At 43.4% G+C, this 27801-nt stretch overlaps 1 protein-coding gene across 2 annotated transcripts; it reads left to right on the forward strand.

Annotated features, from left to right (window-relative positions):
- The first annotated feature begins 19 nt into the window (after window positions 1-19).
- SRD5A2 (steroid 5 alpha-reductase 2) lies at window positions 20-20601 on the forward strand. 2 transcript variants are annotated; one of them, XM_090135311.1, is made up of 5 exons: window positions 20-351; window positions 15073-15236; window positions 17993-18094; window positions 18651-18801; window positions 19822-20601. In XM_090135311.1, exons 1-5 carry the CDS (start codon window positions 68-70, stop codon window positions 19874-19876), a joined length of 756 nt encoding a protein of 251 aa, XP_089991437.1. In that variant the 5' UTR covers window positions 20-67; the 3' UTR covers window positions 19877-20601. The 2 variants fall into 2 exon arrangements, with proteins under 2 accessions (XP_089991437.1, XP_031448841.1); XM_031592981.2 differs by having other exon boundaries at window positions 21-351; window positions 19300-20601.
- Window positions 20602-27801: the final 7200 nt, after the last annotated feature.

Here is a 27801-nt window from a genome sequence, read left to right on the forward strand (position 1 = left end):
CGCCGCTCTAATAAGACCGGGGCCGGCACCGCTCGACGGCCGGTCTCCTCGGTGCCCCGCGCCCAGCATGCAGTGCTTCCCCAGCCTGGTGCTTGCGCTCAGCTCGCTGCTGGGCGCCCTGGCGTTGCTGCAGCTCTCGCTCTACCTGCGGGTGCCGTCCCGCTACGGCAAGCACGAGGAGCGGCTGTGCCGTCCGCGGGGCCGGCTGCCGGCGCGCTGCGCCTGGTTCGTGCAAGAGCTGCCCTCCTTCCTCGTGCCCGCGCTGCTGCTGGCGCTGCGCAGCCCGCCCCGTCTCGAGCCGCTGGGCTGCCGCCTGCTCTGCTGCCTCTTCTGCTGGCACTACTTCTACAGGTACCGCCGGACGCTCCGCGGGAGGCCGCGAGCACCTGCCCGTCCGTGGGGGCGGAGGGCGGCGTGCGGTGGGCGCGGCGGGGCGGGCGCCGCCGGGAAGGAGCCGGTGCTCGGCGAGGAGGCGATGCTGTCCGCGCTTTCCGGCAGAGAGAGAGAGGTTTCGCTAAGCCGGAGCGAAGTTTGGAACGAAACGAAAGCAAACGTTACGCAAAGAAGCGTGCGAAGCCCTCGGCGCGGGCGGGATGCGCGTGGGGGCGGCCCCGAGGGGAGAACGGCCGCTGCGGTCCCTCTGGCCCGGAGCGGCACCGCAGCGGCGGTTTCTCCCGGTCCGTAAAATTCAGTGCGTGTATACGTCAGAAAGTCCGTCGTGCCTATGTCGGTGAATGCCGTCAAGCTTTGTTCTTGTCATCAAAAAGCAAAGCCGCGACCCTCCGTCGGTGGCAGCGCGGGCAGCGCGGCACGGCCCCGCGGTTGCCGTCGGGTTCTGCAGGCGGCGGAACGCGGTTCCGAAGCGCGCTCAGCGCAGCGCGGCGATGGGCCCTTCTGCAGCTTGGAGCAGCGCCGGCTTTACCTGAGCTCGCGCTTTCGTTCTGCCGCGGATCTTACGCGGCGTATCAATGATTTCCCGCTCACGAAAAAACGGCCTTCTCACAAGCGGCGACCGCCCCGCGTCCCTCTGCACGGCAGGGTGCGGAGCTTCTGCAGCAAAACCTTTCTCTGCAGGTTGTTCTTTTTCTTCTTCGTCGTCTTCTTTTTTTAATCCAAATTCCTATCTCTATATTTTTCTTTCTTTTCCTTCCTAGAATTAAAAAGCACGCAAGGAATAATGGTCCGTAAATGATTCTTTGCAATCCACCCGATTGCGATCTTAGTGCTGAAAGTCTGACTGCGGTATCTCTACAGGTAGTGAGGGATGGAAACAAACAAATATTGGCTGTAGGAAATGCATTTAAACCAGGGGGGAAAAATGGTTTCAAGTGCTCAAATATTTGAGAGATGTATTAGCCATCACCGCTGTTGTCATTTTGTTGCTGTGCTAAACCAGCTGGAGGATGCTACCCGTGGCAGGCACGCTGTGCTCCCAGAAATAGGTGTGTTGCACATCTAGTATAACGCACTCTGCTGTGCCCGTGTGTTTCTGGCTGTTTCAGAAGCAGAGGTAGATGAGCACCGCCAGGCATGTGAAAGACGTGCTGCCTTACCGCTACGCGCCCATCTCTCAGCCAGGCTCTGCTTGCCGTTGTTGCTGCGGGGCTTGGGGCAGAAGCCCCGTGTTTTCCTACGTTTTCTTTCTCAAATAATTTAGGGGCTCTTCTTACCTGCGGCCAGGGAATACTTATTCCCTTATAAAAGTAAAAGCCAAGTCTATACAACAACCTATTTTACTTCTAATATTGCATCTCACTCTGGTGTTATTCTTTACAGCAAACCATTCCGAGATGCTTTCAAACTGATCAATATTTGAAGTGCTGTGTTATGTGTCAGTGCTCCATGGTTGTGTAGAAAAGCAAGAAAAACAGAAAACGAGGAGTTTTTCTGGCTTAGGGCATTTCACCGGTGTATTTGAGGAGAGGTTCAGCGCTTTGATATAACAGCCACAGTTCATCTTTATATTTTTTCAAGTGATTACTAGAAATAAGCAAACAGGTTTTAGATACTTATATCTCATATAATAAAATATACAATTGGTCAATAATAAAGTTACATTAGCACAGTGGAGGTAGCCTACTGCAGTTCTTTTGACTTTAAAACTGTGATGTGAATAATGACGTTCTGCTTTTAGTTATAACTATGTCCCACTAAGCTATTCCTACTTTTCCTACCCATTGCCTGTCGTTTGTGTTTCAGCATTCTTTTATGCTTGTATGAAAATACCCTCTTTTATACAGAGAAAAGTTTCCTCATATATCATTACATATTTTAGTGGCATCCTAGTCTCTGCAGGGAAGCTCTTATCATTCCTAATTTTGTCAGATCTCTTACACCTAACGTGCCAGTTTCAAACAGAAGGATGTTACAGAAGGAATATTACAGAATATCACAGGCTATTACAGTAGCAGAGATTTTTCAGGGCCACTGAGCTGGCCGTTCTGCCTTTCTGTCCATCAGCCCAGCTGTGCTGCCTCAGGAACTCGGGTTGTTTGAAGCTGATATCTGAGTACCTCCCAGTCTCGGTCTGAGAGGTACCAGAAGACAGAAAATCCATCATTTATTCTACAGAGAATCTGCTGTTTCCTCTGGTAGTTTAGTCTTGTGAATTCTTCCGCTATCACTTCATGTGTTTAAAATGTGCTTGAAATTTGACCCCCCCTTGATTTCCTCCAAGTGATGCTTACTGTTTGTTGCTCTGCGCCAATTTAAAGCACCCCGTAGCATGCCACTGTATTTTCTAAGCGTGATAACGTTTACACAGAAATCCGATCATTTTTCAGCCTGCTTGTTACCGAGCTGTCAGGTCCTCCGCCTCGCACTTGTGTGATCCGGATAGCACAGGAGCACGTATCGTATTTCTGACGAATTGGCTGCTGCACACGGTAGGGCGTTTGTGAAGGATTGGGGTGATTTATCTGGTGTCCCGCTGCCAGCTGCAGGGAGCGGACATTACCCCGCCTGACACGCGGTACTCCGTCAGGCACGCAGCCTGTCAGGATAAAGTTACCCTTTCACAAATTTAGGCCTTAAGCCGGCGTAATGAGGGCGTCCCGCTTTCGCACGCGGTGTCCCGGAGCCGCGACGTTCGGAGGAACCGTTCCTAAAGCGGACCGAGCTCCGCCGGCCCTGTCCGTTCCCTCTGCCGCCGCTAGGCTGCAGCCGCCCTCTTCTTGGCGGGCGGGAAAAGGTGCGCGCCGTGCGGCTGCGGGAAGGGCCGGGGCCGGGCTGCGTCTGCCAGGGGAATCCCACATCGCTCCCCTCCTCTTTGCCTGCCGGCCTCGGTTAGCCAGCTCCTCGGTTCCCTCGACGCGTTCTTGATTACCGCAGCTCGGTGGGAATTTAATCGAATCCAAATGGCCCCGTGGCGCTAAAGCAAAAACTCCCATAAAAATCGGAACGTTATCACATCTGGTTTAGGTAAGCTCACAGCTTCGCTTTCGCACGGGTAGGCAGAGGAAAGGAGGGAGAAAGTGAGAAGAGCAGTCAATGCCAAGTCCGCCATCTGCAGCGGTCTCTGGGGAAAGCAGCCGCGAGCAGGAAACGATGAGCGTACAGGAATTGTTTGGCGTGAGCGACTTAGGAAGGATTTTGGGGTGAAACGCAGTTTGTAAAGGGGCTGTGTGGGAAGAGCGGCTGAAGCCCTCAGGTGGCAGGAGGAAGCCTGCTGGCGGCGTTTCCGTTTTGCAGCGCCGCTTCAAGAACCAAGTGGGGAAACAGGAAATAAGGGGACGAGAGGATGGCATCACCGTGGAATTCCGTACAGACCTTAACACTGCATTTCTCTTAGAACCAGAATGGGATAAAATTGGAGAAGAACAAGAGATGTCACCTTCAACAGTAGCAAGGGGAAGGTCTTGTCTCTCTGAGCTACAGAATGTTTTCCTCTGCGAGTACAGAAAAAATAAATTTGCTTTTTGAAGTGCACTCGAGTCAGACTGAAAGGCACTAAGAGGCCCACTCTTTCAGAGACAGCTGGATCCCCATCTCCCTTTGATTGTGGGTGACCCATTTGGTGTGCCTGTACTTGGTTTTCTACAAATCAAGATCTCCTTTAAAAAAATCAGGGAAAGTATTTTGTACTGGTTCATAAGGTCACTACCATTTTCATGCACTCTCTGCTGCCCAGTCCATGAGTTTAACTTTTTGCAAGTCATCTCAGTGAGTTTCAGTAATGCCAACTATATCCTATTTCTTCTCATGAGTGAAAAGACTATTCACTGCTGTCTTCAGTCAGGTTCCTGCATAAGTAGTCAACCAAAAAATCTCTTTGCATGCTTTGCCACAGAAGTGTAAAGTGTTCATGCATCCAGTGCTGGTATTGAGTTTGCTTCATTGCAGTCTCCTCTAGCATTACTAAATACTCTCCTGGTTAGTCCCTCGTAATAGAGCACTAGCTGACTGCCTTCCTTGCTGTTAGTACAAATGGGCTCATTTATATGTTCTTTTTCCACTGGAAAATGGCCTCACATTACAGACACCTGTGGTTGTTGCCCAGCCAGAAGTGTGCCAAAATAAATTTTCCTTTTATCCCTTGGAATGGAAGAAAATAGGTGGAGGAAACTCAGACTTTTGTCTTCCTTCACATCTTTTCAAGATGGCACTCCTGTTATTCAGTACATTTCTACATGATGCAGATTGTTCTGTGCTGTTTTGTCGTTACCATGCAGCTTTACAAACTGTTATGGTTCTGTATTTATAACCAAAGTTTTCTTCCCAGATGGGTACCACTGCATGCCTTTTTCTTGCTCTCTATTCCCTGTCATGCTCACCACTCCCACTGTATTACTAAGGCCTAATTACCATACCTGGCTGTTCAAGGTTTTGTACTCCTGTGTGCTGCCCTGTATTATTATTTAGCATTCCAGGTGATGTTTGCTGTTTTGCAGTCAGTCTGCTGCCCTAAGCTCCATATTCTTAGGGCCTGCTCTGTCCTCTGGAAGGGAAGTATGGTACACACAGAGCAGGCTGCAGAAGCTTTTCCTTTGTTCCGTCCATTACCAGATCCCTGCTGTTGAAATGAGAAGAGTTGTAAAGGGCTGAACTAAGACAGAAAAGAAAAAAAAAAGAGACTAAATTATATACAGGCATTTCAGTAAATGTTTTTACTTTAAAATAACATTGTTTCTACCAAAAAAGGAAATTTTGATCATGGGATGTCAGTGGTATTCCCTTATTAGGGCTGCTCGTTTAAGTCAGAAATAAAATGCAAGGGAAAGGAGCTAAGATTCATTCCATACATGCATTTGTTGAGGACTTTACTGTTTGAAGGTCCTCAAATTCTATTTTTCTGATTTCTTATCATAAAAGAGACAGCCTTTATGAGGGAACGTTGTGTTTTTTTTAATGAGCCACTAAATATAATTTGACAAAAGAAATTTTTCTCAAGTCCCTCTGTGCACTGAAAAGTCTATATACTTAGGTTCTTTCCTAGTTTTTGGGGAAATCAGGTGAAAATAAAAATCTATGAAGCTAACTTTGTAGTATTACCATTATAAACATATCCACGTTCCAGAAACTGCATCTGTTGGACGGCCAGTGATATAACTTATATTCTTGGTATCTCCTTCAAAATTGAAGTCATCACTTCACAGTCACCTCTTATTCGTGCCGTCGATTTTTGGCATTATGCACATTTTGAACAATTATTGTCAAGGATAAAGTGCAGGAAGAGTAAAATTTCATTAAAAATCTCTGAGAAACACCTTGAGAGCTCACTGCAGCCTGTGCAGCATGCAGGCTCCAGTCTGTCACTGGCAAAAATGCACAGCTAATGGTGGCAACTATGTTGAAAAACAGTGTTTTGTAGGTGAGAATTTGCTCTCCTATATAGCGTTACTTTGTTCTTTGTATCTGTTGTATTTTCCATGGAAATAAACAAAAGGCATTACTTTCAGGGAAACTTATATCTATACAGCCCAAAACAATTCCTATTCACTCAATGTGGGCTAGGCAAGCCAAAACGTTGGACACCCATGGGATGGATGTTGATAAGAAAAGAAGAGTTATGAGGAGCAGCTAGGGGAACTGGAGCTGTTTGTTCTAGAGAAAATGAGGCTGAGAGGAGATCTCATCGCTCTCTATGGCTCTACAACTCTCCACAAAGAAGGCTGCATAGAAGAGGGTGCTTGTTTCTTTTCTCAGATGACAGCTGAGACACAACAAGACAGTGGCCTCAAGTTGTGTCCGGGGAAATTTAGATATTAGGAAGAATTTCTTCACTCAGGGAGTGGTTAGGCACTGGAAATGGGCTGCCCAGGTAGGTGGTGGAGTCTTTGTCTTTAAAAATGTGTGGATGTGATGCATGGAAGGGAAGAGGAGATGTGAGAGGGCAGTATCTGTGTAAATCTGGGGAGCAAAGGACACTAACACTGATACTTTCTGTGTAACGAGTGCTTCACATAGCGATTTTATGTGCTAGGAAATCTTGCTAGGAAATCTCGTGTAATACGTACTTTGGAAAAAAGCAAAGATGACTGTGAATCAGAGATAGCTTATGGCAGCTCTTTTTATTACAGGATATTAGAGGATATTAAGTCTTTTGATCATTTTAATGTAAGTGCAAACTTGGGACATAACCTGGCCATTTCCGATTCTGTTCCTCGTTGTGCCTGTACTGCCGTGGATGACCAGAGGTCATAAGGATTCAGAAGCAGTTTGGACTCAGACATTTCAACCAGTGTTCTTCAAGTGAACCTAAGGATTTAGAATTGATAATCATTTTTTTACCATTTTGGAAGTAGAATGACTTTCTGTGTAACAGCTGTAGAAATCGATCAGACTGAACTGCTGTTAGAAGGATATGTTTGAGATTCTGACTTATAATGGCAGGATACTGCCAATAAACAGAGGTATTTAAAATTATTTAAGTTGAATGTGCTCAGTAATCCTCAAGACCCAGGATGCAAGTCTGTGCAAATCTGGGACTTTAGGACATTTCAAAAACTTTCTCTAATTTTTAGACACACAAGTTGGAGTTTCATGCTTTTTGCTCGTGTTTTCCATTTTCAAATTCTATAGTCTATTGGCAAAAATGATTACACTAATAATTTTATACTTACAGTTCTACAAACACAGCATGGGCCCCAAGAGTTCAAGTTCTTTCCTGCTTTGTCATCATAATGATATATTTGGGTCTCTGAATTTTTGTTTTCCTTCATAAATCAAATTCATCCTCGCTGTTTTTGAAATAGTTTGAATTAGAGATTCAACTGAGGACGGAGTTTGGTCGGAAAAGTGGAATGAAGCTTCATGTTTTTAATCAGATTATCCCAAGACATTTGTTTTAACTAAGCTGACAGTGCAAAGCTGTCAAAGATGAAAAATTATTTGAAATGTTGTTATTGTTCAACTAATTGTGTCTTCGAATATGTGCAGAGAAGAAGTCTGCTAAAAAGGCTTGAAATCTTATTTTTCAAGAAAGCACTAGGCTCCAAACCTGGAAAAAATATATAATGTTTCTGGTCATTATGGGTATGAAGAAGAATTTTCTGACATGTGACAAGTCTAAACTGCCGCAGAAGTTTAATTCTGAATCTTTCAGTTTCTCAGAGCATTCCCTTGCATAGTAAGAAATAAGGAAGATGACCCAGTGCTGCGTTTTTGAATCCTATGTGCTGTGGTGAAATGGTCAGAAATCCTTCTGCCATTATCCTGCTGCATGGTGAAAGACAGAAGCATTCTCAGCAAAGGTAGGGCCTTAAACTGTTTTTGACAGGCGCATCTGTAAAACAGAGCTAGAGAAACACTGCATTAGATTATGACCTCAGTTTTCTCACTATTTGTTTTTTTTACAGAATACATAGCTCACAGTCTCAAACTGCTTAATGTAGCTGAATAAACAACCCAGATGTGCCAAGTCTCCGCACTCAGGGGTGAGACTCCCAGATAGAAGCTCTCTGTCATCCTGTGCACTCATATCCGTAGGTCTGTATCTCAGTCTCTCATAGCCCCCCAAAATCTGTCCTGCTCTCTGATCTCCTGTGCTAGACACAGCTGCTGGGGCCTGCTCTCCATAGATGGGAGCAGTAAGCCTGCTGCCCCTGAACACATGCTCGTAGCTCCCCCTGAGTTAACAGTCTCCTTAGCTAAAGATGGAAACTAGAAAACCTCCTGCACCAGATACCACACAAACCAGTCGCATGGGCATTTAGGACAGGGGGAGAGGAAACCAGGAGGCCCTCACTTCCCCTGATATGCACAGATGCCTGATGCTTCTACTGGAAATACTGGACAGTCCCTACTGCAGCAGCTGCGTAGATCAGTGCTGTTATATGTCCTGGTTATGCTAGGGTTTTGTAGTTTATAGTGAACTACGGAGGCTGTGCAAAGCCAACAAAATTCGGAGTTAAATATGTAGTAATGCCTCCTCTTTACTTCCATGGAAACTACAACAGATACAAAGAGCATAATTAAACTATTTGGTAGAGTAAATCCTCAGCTACAAAATGCTATTTTTCAGCATAGTCACTATCAGTAGCTACCAGCCATGAACAAGAGCCTGCATTCTGCCCTTGTAAAAATCTGCATGACTGTCTGGAATGTGGCTTATCTTTCACGTCATTGTCACCACAGTTGAAATGCACCACCCACTGCCTCACTGTGCTCACATCCACTGTTTGGTCTCCAGAAACATTCAGCAAGTGCCAGTGAATGTCAGGGAGTGCAATTTTTTCTGCACAGGGAAATTCAGTAACACACCTTTGCTTCATACACATTTCCATGTCAGATGCCATTCTATCAGACTGCCCCTCTGCTGCCATCTGTCACATAGCAACAGCATGTAATGGAATATTTGCGGGAAGGTTCGACTTCTGCTGTCATACCACCAACATCCACCTCTGAAATTGTAGGCCAAAATAGTAAAATATGTGGCATTACTTTCAGAGCAGCCCTCTAATACAGCACAGTGCATTTTCATGTACAAGTCAATATAAACTACATGAACCCTGTGTCACTGTGGAGTCATTTCCTACCATAGGATCTGGAAAAACTGTTGTAAAGGAGACAAAGACCAGTTTGGGTGCTCAGGAGAAACCATTTTGTTGATAAAGATACTCAGCCATAACTACAAAGGGAGAAGGGCAAACATGAAAGAACTACAATGAAAGAGAGAGAGTGCAGTTGTTGGGTAGCAAGAGACAAAAACGTTAACTAGGTGAACAAAAAAATCTGAGGAACTGAGGAATAAAGAAAGCAAAGAATCTAAAGAAGGACAAAGAAAGGACAAATTCAGGAAGGCTAGAAGAGCAAAATGGAGAAAGATCAGGAGTTTAGGCATAGAAGAGAACAAAGAGAGAATTACTGGAGTGGGAAAAAATCATTAAGGGTATCTTGAAGACTGCTTTCAATGTATCTTGCATTTCTGCTTTCTGAACAGCTATGAAGTCTAGTGTATGTTGGTAGGAGGCAGTCTATTAGACCAGCATGTAGCTTTGGAGATGGTTAGTTTACTAAATGTCTAACTTTCTTTGGCTGTTTCTCAGCCCCATGTGGACTGCTTGTGGAAAATAATTAAGCTTTCTCTTATAAGTGCAGTTGTGAGAGCACAGTTTTTTGCATCCTTCAATTTTGTACCATTTTTTCATGCAGATGTGTCCTTTTGTTCTGCTCATACTCTGAGCCTCTGTGAACTCTTTGAACTCTGCTCCAGAGGAGTAGTGAGCTTTTTGAAGTGCACAGAATAGTGTCTGGTCAAGTTACTCTGGCACATGTTTCATTCTTTTGGCAGACAACCATAGTTTAGCAATAGGAACAAAGTGATTTATCTTCATAAATATCAAGTGGTTATTTCTGGAGAAGAAAAGAGGGAGATACCTTGCTGAAATATATGATTTGGCTGGCTAAGCCTTTGACACGCCATCGCTTAGATAAAACAACAGACATTATTGTAATCTTTAAGTACCGCTGTCCTTTAGATGCCACCAATTAGTAGAGAAAAGCATGAAATATTGTGGTTGGGTACAACCACATCTTGTCACGTTGACCCTAGTCCTGTCCTCCACCACTCATACAATTTTAAATCTGGATAAAGATTAGTTAGGGTTTCAGCTGAGGTAGCTGGCCGGGCATTGAGTTCAGGCTGCAGCCTGAGCAAAAGGTTTTGTTTGTGCTGTGGTTTATTTTGCTCAGCTAATTCCAGATCTCATCACTGCTCCCCAGCTCCCTGTCAGTGACTCCCTCTCACCAAGATAGCTCCAGGTTCCCATTCTCAGTTCCTTGAATTTTCTTCTCAGTGCTTTGGCCTATAAGGATAACATTAGGACAGGGAAGGCCTTTATGAGCTCCAGTGTCCCATAATGATCAAGACTGTGACAATCCGGAATTGCAATTGCAGAATAAATTACAGAGAATTAAGAAAGAGAATCCTAAGGATCGTTCCTGATGGCTGCTTGTGTGGCCCATTCTTAAAAACAATGATGGAAGTTTCTCAGACCCTCCAGCTAGTATTTCCTTCTTTGCAGTAAAGTTTTATACAATTGTACTTTGCTAAAAGGTCTTCTACAGGTTTTTTATTAGTCATGCTAAACAACCTTGAGGCCTTCAGTCTTTCTACGTAGGTCACACTTCCCACATCGCAGCTGTTTTCTCTGGGCTTTGCCTGTGTCTCTCATGAAGTGCAGGGTTCAGCTGCATACAATGTAAGTTCCTACTAGGTCCATGCAAAGAGGAACTAATTTGGGTGCCTCCATTAGCACTTCAGTTTCCACATCACATTTTAACAGTTGCTTTTTTAACATACCCTGACACACTCAGGTCATGCTAAGCTTGCTACCTACCAGTGCTCCTTCCTCCATCCAGCCAGTTCTCCAGCTCACCTTTTATGTTTTGTCAGACTTGCCCAAGAGTTGTTCTTTGCCATTGTCTTCACTGAACCAAACTGATTCTTAAAAACACGAAACCAGTATTTCAGGATTGTTGTTAAATCTATTTCTCACTCTTGATGTGCTCAGTATCACCCAGAGTTGTGCCAGCCACAAACATATTAAAAACAGCCTATTTTTTTATTATTATTTTATTTTTCCCAGACAAGGAGGCTGTTACAAACAAAAGCATTTGGCTTTTTAGACAAATGTTCATCATGTCTTAAGTTGTTGACTCTGGTACTTTGCTGTGTAGTCTCTGTGATTAAACCATGTGTCCATTTGGGACAGTCTTGATTCCAGGAGTGATCTGTACTCAAGCAATAGTTCCTTTGCTTTATTGGCTTCACCTTTGGTGGTATCCTTTGGTTATTAAAGGGCAAAATATTTTGAAAACAATATTTTGTACTTCAAAATGGAAACATTTGAGAAACAAATATATTATTTTAAGTGTACACTGACTGTATCTTGCTGACTGACTGTGACTTGCTGGTGCAGCCTGCTAATGTACCAAGCCCAAGAACTTTGTTCTTGACTTCCCTTTAGAAAATGCATAGTAATTGAAGTGTGGGACTTAGTGCTATACCTGCTAAAGCCAGTAGGAAAGACCAAAACGATTCAACATTTTTCAGTGCCTTTTTTGAACAGTGAAAAGGAAGAAATCTCCTTTGTTGGTTCTAAGTGGCTGTTAAATACTGGAAGATACCAGATTTTTCCAGTGACGGCTTCAGAAATACTGGAAGACAAGGGAAGCAAGGAAAGAATTTGTACATCGGCTTTCAAAATGCTTTTGAAACCTGGCTGCTGTTGTAATGAATTTACAAGAGTGAAAATTTGTTCTTTGGAGTCAAGCCGACCCAGTCCTTCCTCACCAATTAAAAACAAATCCCCATTATTAGGTCCTGTTCTTTTCCTTTCTTTTTTTCAACAATATGTATTTTATTAAGTATAGAACATCTAATAGTTCCTGCATGTAACTATGTGAAAAGAACTCACTTTCATTCCTATGCTGTATATATCCTTCTCACTATGCTAACCATATAACATACCTAAAATTTGTAACAATCGTGTGCTTCTGGGTAGTAGTACATTGCCAGAATGACTGACTTTAGGCTTTTGTAATGCTGGAATTTAGCATTATGTTACCCAGATTCCTTAGATTTTTCTGCAGCCAAATGGATCTTTTTTTCTTTTCTTTTTTCTTTTTTTCTTTTCCATCAATAATTGATAGTAATGTAGAAGCAGCATTTTGTTTTTAGGCACTCACATCAGACAAACATGGTTTTGCAAATTATTGTAGATTTCTTGCTATAATCTCACTTTTTTCACATGAATTGTAAGCAGCTCAGCTTTTCTGATCCAGCACCAAGAATTCAACCTCAACTCTGCATTAAGCTGTGTGGCTGGGAAATAGAACGCTGTTGCTTAACCCCTTTAACTGCAATCCATGGTGTCAGCCTTCCTGAGACAGTTTCACTCTGGAGCTTCACTCATAGCTTTGCTGGTGTTAAACACTTTTCTATTCCGAGGAGTTAACTCCATCTTTTTAACCTGTTTGATTTGTGTGTGTTGTTCTTAGATGAGGCATGAGCCGCAATGAAGCCCTGAAGTTACCTTGCTGGGTTAGAGTAAAGGTCCGTAACAGTCAGTGCCTGCCTTGGCAAAAGTCTTTCAAAAGAAAGTGCAGTAAATGGTGGTCAGCCATCCAGAGGAGATGCTGCCTTCTGCCTCTCTGAATTGGAATGTGATTTATCCCTGAAATATGAGAATGAATAGGCAGTTCAAAGCCCTAGACTTTTTCTCCTCTTTATTAAAGGACTTGCCTTTATTTATAACCTGTGGCTATATCCCTTCTTCTTCCAGTGATGTTTGTGTATTGTATTAAGTATGTTTATTAATTACATTTGAACTTGCTTCCTTTCAGTATCATGAAAACACTTGCACACAGTTATTCAGCTCCCTCAAACAGATTATTTTCTCATATTCACTGTTATATTTTAACTTTAATCTCTGCTTTTAATTCAGCAGCTCCAGTGGTGCAGGATGGAAATCTCTTCCAGGTCTCTTCTTATTTTGCCACTCTGAATCCTTTCCCATTTCTGCTGTCTTTCACTCAGTCAGTGCTGCCCAGGCATCCAATTCTCCATCACCCTTTTTCTCAAGGACTCCCGAAATCCAGACATGGTGCTGTCTGTCTCAGGGTTTCCTCATTCCTTCTCCTGTCCCTCGATCAGATTTGTACCTGCATCCCTTCCCCAGGAAAGGTGAGTGCTTCTACAAGAAGCCTTCATTCAGTCCTGAACCTGCTCCTAAGAGACTGCAAAAAAAGGGTGTTCTTCTGAACAGGCTTCAAGTTGGATGAATTTTCTAAGTGGGCCACGAGTAGCTCAGTGATTATAGATTGAGAACTTTGTTTTAGGTAGAATACTCAGAAATGAACCTGGCACGAAGGGTTTACCATTGTCTTATACAGCTGGACTGTGAGCTTGTCAGTAAAGTGTATATCCTTCTTATTCCTTAAACTATAGTGACTAAAAATTTGTCCAGAGATCTTTGGAGGAACCTGGAAGTAGGATGTTCTGCATGTGGTTTTTCCCTCAGTTCGGGTGAGAGTCTTCACAGTTTTCAAGGGAGCTGGTATACTCCATGTAAGCAGAAATTCGACGCAATTACACATCATTTTCTCTTTGAAACGTGCTAGTCTGGATAAGAAATGACAGAAAAGAAGATGAATAATTTATTATTCATTCATTTTAAAGGAAACTGCTGGCAATGGTTTAGTCAGATGCAGTGCATTTGGCCAGTAAAGATGATAAAGGACAAAAAGATTAGTCATCAATATTGCACACGAAGAAAAAGGTCAAATTTGTCATAGGTCTAAATCCAAAAGGCCAATTTTTGATCTGCTCCTCTGAAGTGGTGGCCTCTGATCCTCTTTTCATTTGCACAGCACAAAATAATCTCAGCAGTGATGCAAACTGTTCCATGTACTATTTAATCCTATCAAACATCCTCATTTTGTTTCAGTTGCTTTATTTGCTTTATCAAAACCCACCAGGAATAGTCCGTGTGCCCACAACTCAAATTGACAAGTGTTGTATTAAAACAGAAATTTCTGGCACTGTTCAGATACAGAGAACTGAGTCTGACCTCCGGATTTATTCAAGCAGATTTCCCTGGAAAAATTGCTTCACAACATGGATTCTTCAATGAAATCCTGATGTGGAATTTCAGAAGTGCTATAAGGTGGAATTTCACTGATGCCAGGATTTCACTCCCTCTACTAAATAAATAAACAAGTAATTGACATCCCTGAGATTGTGCATACACTGTGCACGCAACTTTCTTCTGTCCTGCACACATGGCGTTCATGTTGGATAGACCATGTGATTTTTCCCTCGTTGTACTGCTGGGTGAGCAATCTTTGAAGGGCTTGTAGCCTTTATACTGCTACAGCATATTCTGGAAGCTGAGAGATGCCTCCTCATGCTAGGAATGGTTGAAGCTAGGGCAGGAACTTCTGACAACCTCAGCTAGAGAAGTTGAAAGGTACACACACATACCTGTTTTTGATGAAGAATCTCACTCAAATCCACTGTGTAAATTCCTTTCCAAAAGTCACATTGCATGTTTCTTTTCTCTTCTGTGCAATTTGTTTTCTCCAAGTCTCCCTTTGTGAGTACCCTACTGTACAGCCCTGAACCAGTGATTAAGCACCTGGTGAAGGGGCATGGCCAGCACTGAGAGCAGTCTTGGTGGTGGGGTCAGGAGCATCTCCTGCATATGGAAGCTCCTCCACAGTGCTTGTGGCTCATTTGGGAAATGGGTATTGCAGTTGGCACTGCCCCTGTGTGTAGCAAAGGGCAGCCAAGATCTTAGCATGAACATGCTGTTTGTGGTTCAAGTTCGTCCTGCTACCAGCAAGGGAAAAGGAAGGCAGAGAGACATTCTTGAGGCCACAGCAATTCTGGGTGAGATTTCCAGCTTCCTGTGTTCCATCTCAGAGGACCAGAAAAATGTGGATGTGGGCAGTATTTTTTAATTCACATTTGTTGTTGGTCTTGCTTTGTTACAGTTGTTTTCCATTTCTTAATGTTTACTGACTTTTTCATATTTTTTGTTTTGTTAAGGTTTTTCTTCCTACAGCAGAGAAATTGCAAATACGCTGTTATCATGAAATGTGCTGACTTTGTTTTCTTATCTACCTTAGGACATTTATTTACCCCTTCTTCACTAGAGGCAGGCCTTTCCCGCTGCAATTGCTTTTCTTTGGCACATTATTCTGTATCTATAATGGCTTCCTCCAAGGGTACTACCTGATCTACTGTGCTGAATACCCAACCGATTGGTGCACCGACATCCGATTTACATCAGGTAATTACAGCTGCAGGATTCCCAAGATCTAATCTCCAAGCAATTTGTCAGCGCTTTGAATTACATCCTAATCTTCAGTGAACATGTGAGTCAGATCAGTTGTGATGGAAATCGGCATGAAAGCTGCCTGCTGGCCCAGATAAAGCAACTGAATGTGTGGTGACATTTATTCTTGCTAGGAAGCCACCACTGAAGGATTACGACCTAGGGTATTGGAGCACAGTCTCAAGTCACTAACCTTGCTTTTCTGATGCCACTTGAGAAGGAATGTGCAATTGCTCAGCCAGATGTCCACCAAACAGTGGCCCTGTGCAAGGGTAAACTGTGGCTTTCTCTCTCTGCCAGGGAGGTGTGCACTCAATGCAGCCATTCTGACTGGCAGAGCGCAAAGCCCCAGCATAAATGGGGCTTTAGAGACAAAGGTTTCTTTTTTCTTGCATAGGGCACATGGGCAGATTAGAGATCATGCACGGTCTGGTTGTATGTTAATAAGGTTCGCTTATGTTCTGTAATCTAATAACCTAGCTGAATTTCACCCTGTAAAAGCCCAGGCAGAATAACTGAGCAAGGGCAGCTAGGTGCATTACACAGTTGGTGCTGTGCAGATGATGGTTTTTAAATACAGACACGGAAATAAAATTGAACAGGGAGGTAAGAAGAAATGTTTTGCATATAGCAAGTACAAAATAACCAAGGTACTTTCCATACTCTGTTAAAAACAGTGGATAAAAGTTCAGTCTTAACTCACAGCATCCCATCTTAAAAACCCTGGACATTGTGTAGCAGCAACTCCTATGGCCACCAAAGAACACACTGCATTATTTAATTCTGATAATAAATATACATATATATGTGTGTGATGAGAACAAAGAACTAATGAGAAAACAGTAGTGGCAGTGCTTAAAACATCAAGTTAAAACAATGTATTCCTCTTCTATAACTTCTTCCCAACTTTCTGTTACTACTGGGAGTGCTGAGGTTTTACAAGAGCTTTGTTTTTTGCTCTGCTGTTTAGCACACACCACCTCTACTTGATTCCTGCCTTCCCAATCACTGTCAGATGTGGTTTTCTCAGTGTCTAATGTGGCATGAAATGTAGGGCATGTCACCTGCAGAGTTCCTCAATCTAGTTTTTCAGCTAAACAGAATCTGCTCAATGAATCTCTCTGGCCAGAAACAGTCAGCAGCCTTTAGCAAGTGAGCGGTTGCCCCATGTTCATGCCCACAGCTCTGTCCAAATGGCCTGACTTGTGGTGGACTGAGCAGCCCTGGGTTGTAGGTTCCTCTCCTTGTACTGATGATGTGCTGGATAAGTTTGTGTTCTCTGAGCTTCTCTTTTCACAGGTTTTCTCTTTTCTGTGATGCTGTCCATTCCTGGCCCCTTCCTTCTCCCAACCCTACCTGACCCATCCAATACCTGGCTACCTGATATCTCTGGGGACTGTGAATACATAGGTGCTGCTCAGGCTCCCCCTGGCCTCTCTTGAATGACTGATTTTCTAGATCATTAATGTACCCACTTGTGGGACCCAAGAAAGAACACAGAGGCCTCCCATAGGCAGTAGAAAAGAATTGGCAGCAGCAACCATCCTCACATCTGCTGCTCCAGCTGGTAGCACACAATACCATGAAGCTCTGTTCTTTGGCTGAAAATGGGACATACAGATATACCAGAGCACGATGGCAGAAAGCCCGATGAGCAACCACAGAATCTACAGACCTGTGTGCAGAGATTTTTCTTGACATTTCAGTCTTTCTTTCTATGATAGCCTCTTGGAAGCTATCTTCTCCATGTCCTTCATGAAAATAAAATCTTTATTTGGTTTTGGAACATGCACATGTCTCTGATGCACACATCATTTTTCCCTCCCCTTAGATGTTCAGTGACTACTAAAAAGACAATTAGAGGGCTGGAGCATATCTCCTGCAAAAACAGGCTGAAGGAGCTGTGCTTGTTCCTGGAGAAGAGAAGGCTCCAGGGACACCTCACTGTGGCTATCCAGTGCAATAAGGGAGCTTATAAACAGGAGAGAGGCTGACTTTTTACATGATCTGACAGTGATAGGACAAGGGGGAATTTAAATGAAAATTTCATCAAATAAAATTAAAATTAAATTAAATAACTTAAATTTAAAGAGGAGAGGTTTATATTAGGTGTTAGGAAGAAGTTTTTTACTCAAAGGGCGGTGAGGCCTGGGCACTGCTGCTGAGAAAAGCTGTGATGCCCCATCCCTGGAGGCACTCAAGGCCAGGTTGGATGGGGCCCTGGGCAGCCTGAGCTGGTGGGGGGCAGCCCTGCCCATGCCTGAGAGTTGAGACTGAATGATCTTTAATGTCCCTTCCAAGCCGTTCTACGATTCTATGCTGTTTGGTGACAATGGCCAGGTGAGAAATTTGGCTTTTTCTCACACTAGCTGAAAGTGTTCTGGTTGGCCTCACAGAACAGTCTGCTCAGGGGGGTCATCTCAATGTGCAGAGATGTGTCCACACCGAAGCTCTCCAGGATAGGTGATCTCATACCTGACACAGAGATACATGTTTACCTTATCATTATTCACTCATATTTCCAGGGATCTGCAACATCTCAGTAGCTGTGCATTTTTTGACTAGAGAAAAACCATTCACCCACATCACATTGGGCCTCATATCTGCCTGCTCCAAAGATAAACCTTACATGTTCTTGTATTCCTTGTGCAGGGATAACGGGACAGACCAGGAGCTATCTTTCTAATCCATTTTCCATTTCTCTTTCAAAGGCCTCCTCTTATTTCTTCTGGGAATGGGAATCAACATTCACAGTGATCTCCTGCTGCGCCAGCTGAGAAAACCTGGGGAAGTAACTTACAAGATTCCTCAAGGTATGTTTTTGTCTTAGTGAAAGAGACTGGGTGTAGGTCAGAACTATGAACCTGGAAATGCCCAGTTCTGTAGAGAAGCATGGATGGGGATCCAGGACATTCTGGTTTTGTTGTTGACTCCTGCTGGCTTGCTTTGGATGCTCGTATCTCCTCAACCATCACTGCCTCTGCCCCATTTTTCACCTCCAACACCTACCTTCCTCTTGCTGTGATTAGCTAAGATACAGAACTGAGATCCAGATTTTGTATTCCCCAGAGGTAGTGGAGATGTTAATAACTAACATTTATGTAATTCTAATAATGATTTCCTTAAGTTTTTCCATTTCCAAACGGAAATAAACAATTGTGAAGGTGCTGAAAACCTCTTGGTTAGAATAACCTCTGATTCTTGTACAAGATTCTTTGTAGTTTGTCCTGGCTTCAGGGAAGTCATTTTAAGTTTCTCATATGGTTTCTGAATAAGAAAGGTAGAGTATTCAGTTGCTGACCTTAAGGAAAGAAAAATTCCATGTGCATAAGTTGACATAAAAATTGCATATTTTGTCTTTAATTTCAGGGGGGCTGTTCACTTATGTTTCTGGAGCCAACTACTTTGGAGAAATAGTGGAATGGTTTGGTTTTGCCATTGCTACCTGGTCCCTACCAGCCTTCACCTTTGCCTTTTTCACTCTTTGCTGCATTGGGCCCCGTGCTTACCACCATCACAGGTATCAAAACTCAAACAGCTTCCTGCCTCTTGCTCATGGAACACATTTTACAAAATGCCAGGGAGGGGCAGGGCTGGAATCCAAAATAAAACTGAAATTTAATGCTATATACAAGAAGCATATTAGCCTGTTTGCAACTGGATGAAAGTACAGCAGAGCACTGGAAAAATTGTTAAATGGGACTGATGGTTATTTAAGTAGCTCTACTTATGTCACTACTCCTTCCACATTAAAACATCCTGTCACTGAGCTTGGTAAACACAACTTCTCCTGAGGGTTCCTTGCAGCACTTTGGAATATACGTGCTCCTGTGTGCTGAATACCCGAATTAAATAATAGTGTAAATCTCTTGGGAATGTTCTTTCACAGAATAACATAGAGAGGTTGCAAAGCAAGGTAGATTGGGAGGCATTTTAAGGTACCTCAGCTGAGCTGTATTGAAACTGTGCAGTTTTCTTGCTCATACACACTTTCATTCTCTTGCTTGTTCTCTTTCAGGTACTATCTCAAGACATTTACAGACTACCCAAAATCAAGGAAAGCCTTGATTCCTTTTGTTTTTTAATGACTTGGATATGGATTCTGTATCCTATTTTTATAGGGCTTTTTCCAATTCCTACTTTTAAAGTTAGCTCTGACTATTAGTAACTGTACAAATGATAACCTGGGGTTGTAACAGGCAAGAAAGTTGTACAGAACTGAAGTTCTTGTTTTTAAATACAGGGGAAAGGGCAGACAGTTTTGGGTAGAGGGATTCCCAAGTACTTGCTTGTCTGTGGAGTTCTACCTGTGGAAAATGAGTATGACTAGTATGACTCCACAGACATCATAGAAAGAACACTGGCTAAAATACAGTGCAAAAAAGGAGAAAGTAAGCCCATGACTTAAGAGAAAGTCTTGGGCCACTCCAATCTATAGCCCTTCTGCATCTGCTTCTTCCTGCCCCATGCTGTAGCACATATGCCCTCGTGGCAGTCTCCTTTGTCAAGAAAGTAACTCTACCCTTTATTTTTCATCTAGAAGCAAAGTTAGCTCCCAGAGCCACAACGCAACAAGAGGACACTTGTGGGCATGAGGCTGGGAGCAGTGTGTTGTGGCAAGAGGTAGCATGAACTATGTGGAGGTGCAAGCATCTTGAGCTGCCACAATGTCTGCTTTATTTCCTTGAGTAATACCCTTTTCACTGCTAGACAATTAATATTTACTCACCAGAATTTTTTTTTAAGATGTATGTCATTAAAATAGTTGCAGCAGCATTAGAAGTTTTTCCCTTCTGGCAAATTCAAAGGTCTTTTCAAAATAACATTTTGTTCACTCAAACACACTCAATTTTTATTCATTAAAAAAAAAAAAAAGAACTTGAAATGGTGATGTATAACAACAAAAACAATGAAAATAAAAAGCTCTGGGTTGACGAAAACATTCTCAGACACTGGCAGTACATTTTGTCTAAGAGGAACATTTTCAGATAGTCCTATTAGGAAACGATACACAGATATTATTGAATTTCCACAAGGACACAGTATGTTTTTTCATAATTTTAGAATATAGTTAGGAATTTTCCAGAAAAAAAATGTCATTAACCTTAATAGGAACAGATGTGTTCAGAAAACGGTGATAGTTTTAGTTACCCTTCCCAGCACAAAATCCTGCTAAGAATTATGCTGAATGGCTGAAATGGCTGGGGGGAAAAAAAAAAAAAAAGACCAGACCACATACTAAACATATTATGTGCTGCTAGAGTAACCTGATGGGCTGTATGCAATTTTCTCTGAAACACAATAAAATTTATGTAAAGTACAGAGTTGTGATGGTCTATAATTTATTGTTTACAGAAACAAGCCTCTGTGACATTTCTTACACAGCCCTGCTCACCTTGGCTTCCTTCTTCTGGGCAAACCCTCTCTGTTTTGCTACTGTTGTTAATTGTCATCATATTCTCAGCAGAGTGGCTTTAGGAAGCTGGGTCCCCTTGCACTGATCCCTGTAAAGCACGTGGCAGAGCTGCATGCTTTACCAAAGAGCCATGCAGGTAAAGGCAAGGGAAAGATGAAATAATGCGACAGAAAAATTGTTGTGTCCAGGGCTGCAAGTTACACGTTAGCACCACAAATTATTTTCCTTTGGTTTTCTTCCTTGTGCTTTCCACATGGAGATGCAGAGGGACGTGAGTTCCCCTTGCAGTGTTGGGGAACGAGGTGGCTGGTGGTGGCCAGAGCTCAGCTAGGAGGGAGCAGCCTTGCCTGCTGCCTGTCCTAGGCAGCCCTGAGGCTCTCATTGCAAGCCCCAGTGTCCAGGTGACTCCTACTTGTGCTTCTTCTTCTCCCAAACCTCCAAGTAGTGGAAGAGCAGATAGCCTGCAGGAGCCAGTGTTCCTACCTACTGCCTCCTCTATTTACTTCTTGGGTCTGGAGAGAAAGCAGTGGCCAAGCTCTGCCCCACTTTTGGACCAGAACAGTATTTTGCATAGACTCCTCCATCCCTCTTACCTACACCTGCTGTTAGAATCAAATGGTTCCCTGAATTTATTTTCTCTTGCTCAGTATTGTTGATCTAAAATGTCTTCACCCGTACTCTACTGAGTTCCTGTCACCTTGGCTCAATATTCAACCTACATTTAACTTCGCCTTTCTAGTTCCACTGCACAAGCTTGTCTCATCCATATCAAAGGAAAGTTGATACAAGGCCTACAGGATTTAAATATCCCCATCAGTTAGACTGTTACTGCTGGTTGACCCAGGCCCAGATGTTCACTAGTGATAGGTCCTAGTGGGGGCTATCTGCAGGCACTGGGGTGTGGGCCATGCAAGTCCAGTGCCTTGGCATCAGCCAAGGGGTGATGCTGGGGTGCCCAACACTTTGCCAGAGTAATTCCATCCTCTGTCAAGGGCTGTGAACAGGCAGAGTGGAAAAGGGCTGTGGGCAGGAATAGACTGTGTCATTCTTCTGCCCCACCCCTTGGTGTTTTGGGGGAGCAGAATGGTTGCACGTGCTTTAAGCCATCCGCAAGCAATGGATGATGTTAACTGTGACGGAGAGGAGAGACAACTCTCCCCCACACAGAGTTTCTCAGTGGGGCTGGTGGTTGCCCTGGGGACACCAGCTTGCTGTGCATGAAATGCCATGGGGAGCACACGTGGGGTAACAGTGCTCCCCATTCATTTATTTCATTCTCTACTTTTATAAGGAAAGATAGGATCTGCTTGTCTCTGGGAGAGAAACACAGTGGACATTTTCATATCCTCCTGCTCAAGCTTCTGAAGGTTATGTGCACATATTATGATTTCAGAGTTGACTGTAAAGTATTTTGAATACCGGCACCTTTCTGAATTTCTTTGCAATGCCCTTTCGTTCTGCTAAAAGCTAACACAAGTGTCCTCTGCAGTAACCATTTCAAATAGAATCTCATTCCTTTCCTCCTCCTTTTGCAATAACCTTTCTCTGTTTGTTTTTTTTTTCCCATCATCATTCACATTTAAGTTTTCATTTCTCTTTGAGGAACAATTAAGTTTTTGTGCTGTTCCCCTGGAGAGGACCTTCCTGAGGACAGCTCTGAGTTCGGCAGGGCAGACGTGTCACATGCAGAGCTGATCATCAGCCTTCATCTGTGCTGGCAGCTGATGGGAAAATGAATCCTTTGTCCCCAGGCCTCTTGTTGATTTAATTAGTTTTGTATTGTTCAGATGCTGTCTTCAAAATCTGACTTTCTGCAAACACGCGCTATATCACTGTGTTAAGCTACACAAATGGCTTCACACATATCTGGCATTTTCCTCCATGAAACACATTTTCTGCACCCAAGTGATTAGACAGACCACTCATTGATACCAGAATTTAGATATCTAATCTATTGTGACAGTGGAAAACTGAGTGAAACGCTGCTCACAGGGAGGCAAAGAGGAGAACAATGGCACTTGCCATTTCTTATTCCCATCTCTCTGTGCCACGCACACTTCAACCTTTGACTAGCTTTAGTCCATGCTTCAGATGAGAGGTCACAGAAGACAATAGAAAACTGGCTCCATGCAACATAGAGCATTTGTTGCTATTGTTTTAAAGTGCTTACTTTACATAATACATTTACTCAAATGTCAAACCCCCCAGTTTTGGCCCTTGAATGATCGTCTCCAGGAAAAGTACTTATCTAGGAGCTGTACTGCTCCCAGAACATGAAGCATTTTAGGCTTGGCCAGGAGCTCTGTGCGTTTCAGCTGAAGTACCAACCCACAGTGTGTGCTGGAATCAGAAGGGACTTTCACACATAGGTAGAGTGTTCTAATGGCTTGAACTCAAGGTGTCTTCTTGTACTCTTGATGGTGTCACTGATCCACTGACTATCTTAAGCAAGTTGTTCAATACTTTTTGGTTTGTTTTATTGCTAGTCTCTGGATATGGTCTTGAGGACCAGGATTTATTCTTGTTTCATAAGTTCTGTAGTACTTGACAAAAAAGGCCCAAACTAAGCTGAAGACAGAAGTTAGTGATATAACGCAAGATGCAGCCTGCTGCATATCCTTACGAGACATGGTTATTACAGTATTGTGTACTTTTCTGAAGATATATAAGAAATCCAAGTGGTGTGTTGAGATATACATTAAAGAGATATTCCGGCAAGAAAAAATGCTAAAACATGTCAACTGCTGAACATTAAGATCATTTGCTGACAGCAGAGGGATTACTTGCTTGCATTTAAATCTGTTGTCTAATTAATAAAATCCTTTGTAATGCAAATCACTATAGGGCCTCATTTAAATCTAAGCATAATCCTGGAAGCCTCATGTCCTCTCTTCTGTCACCTCTTGAGTCCTCCTGAATAGGTCTTCCTGCTGTGCTGTGCCCACCTGCCCTTGGGAATGAGCCACAGGCTCCTCTTGCCCCCATGATGCTTGGTTTCACATCTGCTTTCTGTCAGTTTTCTGGTGACTTCTGCAGAGCTCTCGTCCTCTTATTCTTATCCTCCCCCTCCCTAGTATGGAACTGCTGGATCTCAGGATGCTATATCAGAGCAAAGCCTCGTCCTCCTCTTGCCTAGCATGGCTGGGTACCTGCCTGCAGCCCGAAGAGTATGTTTCCTATGATGGAAATTCCAGAAACAACTCCAGTCTCCCTAGCAAGACAGCAGCTCGCAGATGATTTGGGAACTAACCAGGCCCAAGTAGCATCTCTGCCATTTGACAAGAAAGGCCATGTTTCAGATTTCTGCAGGAATCAAAAACCTGCTTTCACTCGTCACAAACTTTGAAAATGTTAAAATAGAGGAAGTGTTTGCACAAACAGGAGAGTGTTTGCAGGGAATTTCTGTATATGTGGAATGCTGGCTCCAGCAGACCTATGGAACAGACAGTTTTAATATACCACCAAATACCTGTTGGAATAAAAAAGCTGGTTTAAAATACACTTGCATCAACAGAGCCTCCTAACATAAACCTGCTTCCTCTGCTGGGAATTCAGAGCCAGCCCTTTGTTGGTAGATTGGGAAGCGTGCATTTCAGCACTGAACGTACTAATCCTGCCTCTTGTGCAGGGGAGTGAGACTGGGTCCTGGCAGCCTTGCACACCAAGAAATGTTTTTAGGGGTGTTAGCTGCGCTATGTCAGGCAGGCAGCCCTCCTATGTGTGACTCAACTTCGACTTCACAGCCAGCGAGATACAGTCAGAGCCCCAGTGGTTATTAATGTACCATAAACACAGCTGTAAACAGCAAAATGTGATGACTATTCCAAAACTGAGATGAATGCTCTGGAACTGTGGTGATGACATTCAACTGGAGTCAAGCTTGGCAACTGATGGTTCACAATACGTCAAATGGCAAGATTGTCCCTGATTTCAGCAAGGCTGTGGCTTCACCCCTATTTTCTCTGTTCAAACGTATTAGTGGCCCGCATTCAGCAATTTTCAACACTGGTCCTATCCAGCATCCAGCTTTGATAGCCACAGCAACTCAGGCAAGCTTTCTTATTCATTCTTCTCCCTTTTCCCTGGTTTCTGACTGAGATGTCATTTCACATGTATTTTCAGAGTTTCCTCTTTCCTTACATCTTGGTCTCTCCATGCATCATCTAAAAGAAGGATCAGCATAAATTCAGTGTGCACCTATTATGCTTTTCCCTTCTTTTTGCTATCACAGTAATGTGTTCCAGTTTGGTTTAGCCACCCACCCAAGTAGAGATGCAGCCCAGCCGAGAGTCCCCTTCTGGCAGGGTGGAGGCCAACCCAACTCCTTCTTCCTACAGCAGGTGGCTCAGCATCCTGGATTGGCAAAACCTCGCTCCATTTTATCCCATTTCATCTGCAAACTTACAGTTCACGCTGTTTGTTGTTGGTTTTTTTTTCTTCTATGTGGCACAGGAAAAATCTCACTGAAGGGTTCCCTCTTTCTCACTCCCTTACAAAAGTTCTGATGTCTTCTGGAATGCATGGTGTGCTCCCTAGGTCTGGACTGGCAAGTCCATCTTCCTTGCTTCAGATTCTCCCTGGGCTGGCAGCCCTATGATTGCTTTGGCTCTGTGGGGTTGATATTCTATCACCTCTTTCTAGGGCTTCCCACTGCTGCCTGTAAACTAAATGGCCAGGCTTCTTCACAGGATCACACTGCCTTAAGAGATGGCACCAAAGTCTGTTGAAAGTGCCTGAACTGACAAACCCTACAACTACATTACCTTGTCCACGTCGCACTGGAGATTCATTGCCGTCCTGTTGATGTGTGATTTTTTTTTTTCCTGAAAACATCTCAAATTTCAGCCCAGTTATGAAGTTATGATAGTGAGCAGGAGGGCAAGATAGAAGAAGTGCAAATGAGCAGGCACAGCAATTGATGCGCAGACCCTGTCTACAAGCCAGGGAGATAACTAATGAGCACGGATGAAGCAGTGGCCACCTATGACACTGCTCAAGCTGGGCTGGAGAGTTGAGGTTTCATTCAGCCTTGGAGAACTGCTCAGCCTTAGCAATTTATCCTCGTGAAAATCAGAATAGCATCCCACATCCAGAGCTGTCCTAGGGAAGCTGTTGTGAGAGTACGCTTACTCTCCTGAGGTGAGGAATGTGTTCTCCCTGCATTACTTGGAGACAGCACTTCTGTACAAAAACCTGCCAACCGGTGATGTCAGGGGAAATGCAGGAAGTAATAAGAAACTGATCAAAGAGTGCAAAGACCTGCACCCAATCCATGCACCCAAGACAGTACATAGACTTGTTTCCACCCCACTTACTTGAGATGAGGGCAGGTAACAGAAGTAATGACACTTTATCCTGAGTGGAAAGGGTGAAAGCAAAGTTGTTTGGGGCCTGTTCCCCTCTGAGGAGCAGAGAATGACTTAGGCAGCCAGACTGAAGAACACCTCACCAAGAGCCCATTTTCTGAGCTGGACCAGCCAAGGGGGATGAAGTCCTGCATATAACCTGCTCTTGACACTGGGTTTGAATCCGTTTGGTATTGTCTTCCATTTTCCCTCATCAGGAAGATGAGTCAGTCACAAGTCACAACAAAGTGTGTTTTGGTAGTGTTTTTGTCCTTTGGTCTGAGGAGATGTTGACAGTCACATTTCCTACTAACTGCAATTTTGCAACTGCTTAATGCAAAGTATTGTCACAAGTTTCTCACAGTGAACATTACGAGCTTCTAACCTCTCGTCCAAATTATTTGATGAAAAAATTGTGATTATTTTATTGCTATAGCCACAAACATTAAATACTGCACAAGTTTTAGGCCAAAAAGCCTAAAAATCCATTTTCTTCAATGAAATAACCATGTCTAAATTGTATCTCTCCATCTGAGAATGTTTTCACACATATAACGAATTAACTATTTCTGGGCAAAACTACTTATTTTCAGTAAATGACTACTATTTTGACTTGCATTAACATTTGCTAATAACACAAGATGAGAGAGAGGAGTAGAGGAACACATGTCTCTACCAGTTGTTGCTTCACTTGTTCCAAAAAACAAGAAGAAGTTATCTGCAGCCATTGAAAAAACATTTTCTTTCTTCCTTTCCAAGCACAAGTTTAACAGCTGTTGCTTCTGGCAAGTGTAATTTTTCCTTGACGCTCATCTCATAGAGAACCTTAAAAAAAAAAAAAAAAAAAAAAAAGCAAACAAAAAAGGTGAAAATTGTGCAAGAAATCAAACTCAGTTCACAAGGTTGGAACACTCATCTATGAAAAAGAACAATCTGGCTGCTTGAAGACATAACCACCCACCTCACAAACCTAGAAGGAAGGGCAAAAGCAAAATAAATGATCACTGCTGGTCACTCTGCAGGATGCTGTTTTGGATTTCTTACGATATCCTTCCTATTGCTTTGTCATCAACCACAATTCTTTCCCCCCTTGACTGCAAGTTGCTTTCTTGATGTATGTATATATTTTATTTGTTATGCATTGAGAGCCAGCAAAATGCCCATCTTGTGACAACTGAACTTGATGGCAGGGCTCCTCTGCACAGCTGCTGGTGGCAGACACTTGCAAGCTCAGTTTGGTCCAGAAATACAACATCTCCTCATCTGAACTGAAATAGATGAAAACACATCATTTTGGTAGCTTGCATAACTTTTACTTTCAATTATTCAACATCATGGGCACAAGTGCAATTTTCTCAGTGGAAGCTCTGTCAAGGCAGCCTGGGTGGTGCAACAACCAGCAACCCCTAGTGTTGTAGCCTCACAGGGCAGCCCAAACCTTCACTGAGCTAACTCAGTCCTCATCACTATCTATCACAGGAAGAAGTCTCTTCTCAGTACAGGGAACCACTCAGCTCTCATTTTTCTTTATTATTTGCAGCCAGGTTCCGATTTCCCTTGGTTAACTGTGGGATTTTAACATGTATATAACCTCTGTAATTTTGTTCTTTGTTCTCTCCTCTTTCTTCTGATGACCTCACCTTTGTCTCCTGGTTTATCTTAGTGGTACACCGTGTTGCATCTTGGTGCTGCCTAAAAACGCTGCAGGGTGTGGTGAAACAATTTGGATCACCTAAGTGCAAAATAGTCTTAAAGGAGA

Source organism: Phasianus colchicus, chromosome 2 (genome assembly GCF_987193195.1).
Source record: "Phasianus colchicus chromosome 2, bPhaCol1.hap1.1, whole genome shotgun sequence".
Classification (NCBI taxonomy): Eukaryota; Metazoa; Chordata; class Aves; order Galliformes; family Phasianidae; genus Phasianus; species Phasianus colchicus.

Coding starts and splice junctions, on each gene's coding strand:
- SRD5A2 (XM_031592981.2), top strand. CDS start 68: ATGCAGTGCTTCCCCAGCCTGGTGCTTGCGCTCAGCTCGCTGCTGGGC. Junction 352..15,072: donor TGCTGGCACTACTTCTACAG/GTACCGCCGGAC, acceptor TATCTACCTTAG/GACATTTATTTACCCCTTCT. Junction 18,802..19,299: donor CGTGCTTACCACCATCACAG/GTATCAAAACTC, acceptor GTTCTCTTTCAG/GTACTATCTCAAGACATTTA.